The sequence below is a fragment of the Camelina sativa genome, chromosome 17 (genome assembly GCF_030686135.1).
Source record: "Camelina sativa cultivar CO46 ecotype springtype chromosome 17, ASM3068613v1".
Lineage (NCBI taxonomy): Eukaryota > Viridiplantae > Streptophyta > Magnoliopsida > Brassicales > Brassicaceae > Camelina > Camelina sativa.
In genome coordinates, this window is record NC_141896.1 from 27,722,999 (window position 1) to 27,725,507 (window position 2,509).

At 32.8% G+C, this 2,509-nt stretch overlaps 1 protein-coding gene across 1 annotated transcript; it reads right to left on the reverse strand.

Moving 5' to 3' along the window:
* Nucleotides 1-548: 548 nt before the first annotated feature.
* On the reverse strand, nt 549-1,768 carry LOC104789434 (non-specific lipid transfer protein GPI-anchored 23-like). The gene is made up of 3 exons (XM_087497291.1): nt 1,306-1,768; nt 1,153-1,182; nt 549-1,050 (listed from the first exon to the last, which is right to left on the reverse strand). The coding sequence occupies exons 1-3, from the start codon at nt 1,670-1,672 to the stop codon at nt 761-763; spliced, it is 687 nt and encodes a 228-aa protein (XP_087353417.1). The 5' UTR covers nt 1,673-1,768; the 3' UTR covers nt 549-760.
* Between the last annotated feature and the right edge of the window lie 741 nt (nt 1,769-2,509).

Here is a 2,509-nt window from a genome sequence, read left to right on the forward strand (position 1 = left end):
GTCCTTTCTTTATTTGATTCCGGTTGTTAAAATTTCATCAATAATAATCAAATACATGAATAAAGATATTAAGTTAGGATTAGTTGCTAAAATAATAATTGAGAAAATAATGCAAAATAATTGATAAATCTTTAACAGATTTATTTTTAGATCGAAGAAGATAAAGTTTGCTGAAAACTAGATAGATATTTTCAGATCCAATGAAACAAAATACTGATATGTTTATGCTCGATCGGCCTAAAAACAGTGGTATGATGTAAATACAAAGAGACAACTCATTTTCTGTTTTAAATGCTTACAAAAGACTTTTCAAAAAGAAAAAGAAAAACAGAATTGTGTATTTATACGTATAGAACTCAACAATTTGTCATTAGTATAAACTCGAAATTTGATTTTCAGAGCTTCGACTTTATTATTTTCCAAAATTTGATTCAATAAAAATCATTATGGATCTTTATCTTCCCCATTTTTTAGCAGTTGGCTACAAATGGAAGAGTCCAATGGAAGTGAGTTTTTATGGATCTATATGAAATGGGATCGACCCAAAATAAACCAAACCAAAAAATATGAACATTTCATTAGATAATCAGAAACTTAACTCGATCAAACTAAAACAACAAATAATTAATCTTCATTGCTATTTAATTAAATCCATAACAATCATCACAAATTATTTGTCCCGAATCCATAATAAAAATTAAATAATTAAAAGAAGTTGATTAAACTTATTTAAATAAATAAAGCAAAAACATAATCTAAGCTAAGATAAACCAAAAGAAGAAACAATAACAACAGCTAGGACTAGTTTGGATACTGATAAGATCCCGGTACTAGATACTGATGGTGAAGGTGATGGTGAAGTTGCTGCAGGCGATGAAGCGGTCATTGTCGATGATGAGACTTCCCGTGCCGGTGATGAGTGGCTAACCGGCGGTGATGAGTGGCCAACAGGCGGTGATGAGTGGCTAACAGGCGGTGGTGAACGGATTATGGCCGGCGACTTTGTGGAAGACGGTGGTGAAGTCGTAGGCGGCTCTACCGGCGAAGAAACTGAATAAAACATCGAATACGTTAGTAAAATATATAACATTTCAAGAGTATAAAACTTAGGTACAAAAACATAATATATATATGATGAGACTTGAAACTTACTTGGTGTTGATGCAGAGAGAGTAGATACATCTACAAAATCAATATAGCAAAAACGACAATTAACATTTTTCAGTCATTCACATCAATTTACAATAAAATAATAATAACAATTATTATGCTGCTACGAAATAAAAAAGAAATAAAAAATTATACCACAATGAGGATCAATGGGGACGTTGCAAATTTTTGGCAGGGCAAGAGCTTTGTTATCATCTAGTACGAATCCCATGTCACGACTACTCTCTAACGCAGAGCAAAGACACTTAGGACTATATTCAAGAACCGTTTTGATCCCACCACAACACGTTTGGGTAGGGCTTGGATCAGTTGATCCAACGGTTAAGAATGAGAGACAATCCACCATGCTGTATATGACGCTGGAACAGTCGATGGAGTTTGATGGTTCTGGTGTTGGAGACATCAACGGTGACTGTGACGGCGATCCAGAGTCGGATGCATCCGCTAGTGATGATGATAGTAATAATAAGGCAATAGATAGGAGAACAAACGATGGCTTCATTTTTTCTCTTTTGTTATTCTTTTGGCTAGTGTTTATCTTGTTTTCTATTAGGGTTTCTTTAGGAGCATGAAATGTCCTTAGGCTTATATATAAAAGGTGAAAGTGTGTTCACTCATGATCGATTATAATTTATATATTGTGGTTTTTTTTTTAGTTTTAGTTTGGTAAAGTGAAAGATTGTTATTGATTTGGTTTTATCTATTAGTTACACTAGATTTTGTTCTATCTTTTATTTGGTTTGAAATTGTATAGATTTTGAAAAAATCGTTGGTGAATTTCAAAATTTGAAAGTTAATCTAATATATCAAGAAATAAAAGATTAGGATCGAGAATAATAAACAAAAGAAATTGATAAAAAATAATAACATATATAATTTTTAATAAGACATTACTAGCTAGTAATAGTATTAACATATATACTCTTTTCGTTCTATTACCAAAGTAAAAATCATAAACAGAAAACTAAGTGGACAGATGGTAGTTTTCTTCCAAGCTTAGCACACACTCTCATATTTTCCAAAACTAGCACACATACTCTAATTAAATATTAAATAATAAAATTATTAATTCATTATCAATTTCTACGCCCTTTCTTAGCCCAAGTGAAAACCACGTATCTCTTCTCCACATATCTCCGCCGTCTCGTTGTTGAGTGCTTACATGAGATCGGAGCTTCGATAAAATCGCCGGCGATCAGTTGAAGCATTCATGTCTGCTGACATCTGCAGTTCCGAGCTGTCGCATGTGATCGAATTGGAAGATAAATCTGATTTTGAGAAGCTTCTCTCATCGGATAATTGGATCTCCATAACAGGCTGTCTCTTTTAACATGAAGAA

Bases quoted from the DNA above. Each gene is read 5' to 3' on its own strand.
- LOC104789434 (XM_087497291.1), bottom strand. From the start codon at position 1,672: ATGAAGCCATCGTTTGTTCTCCTATCTATTGCCTTATTATTACTATCA. The intron at 1,183-1,305 runs GTATAATTTTTT...TTGATTTTGTAG, and splicing joins CCCCATTGATCCTCATTGTG to ATGTATCTACTCTCTCTGCA. The intron at 1,051-1,152 runs GTAAGTTTCAAG...TGTTTTATTCAG, and splicing joins TCTCTCTGCATCAACACCAA to TTTCTTCGCCGGTAGAGCCG.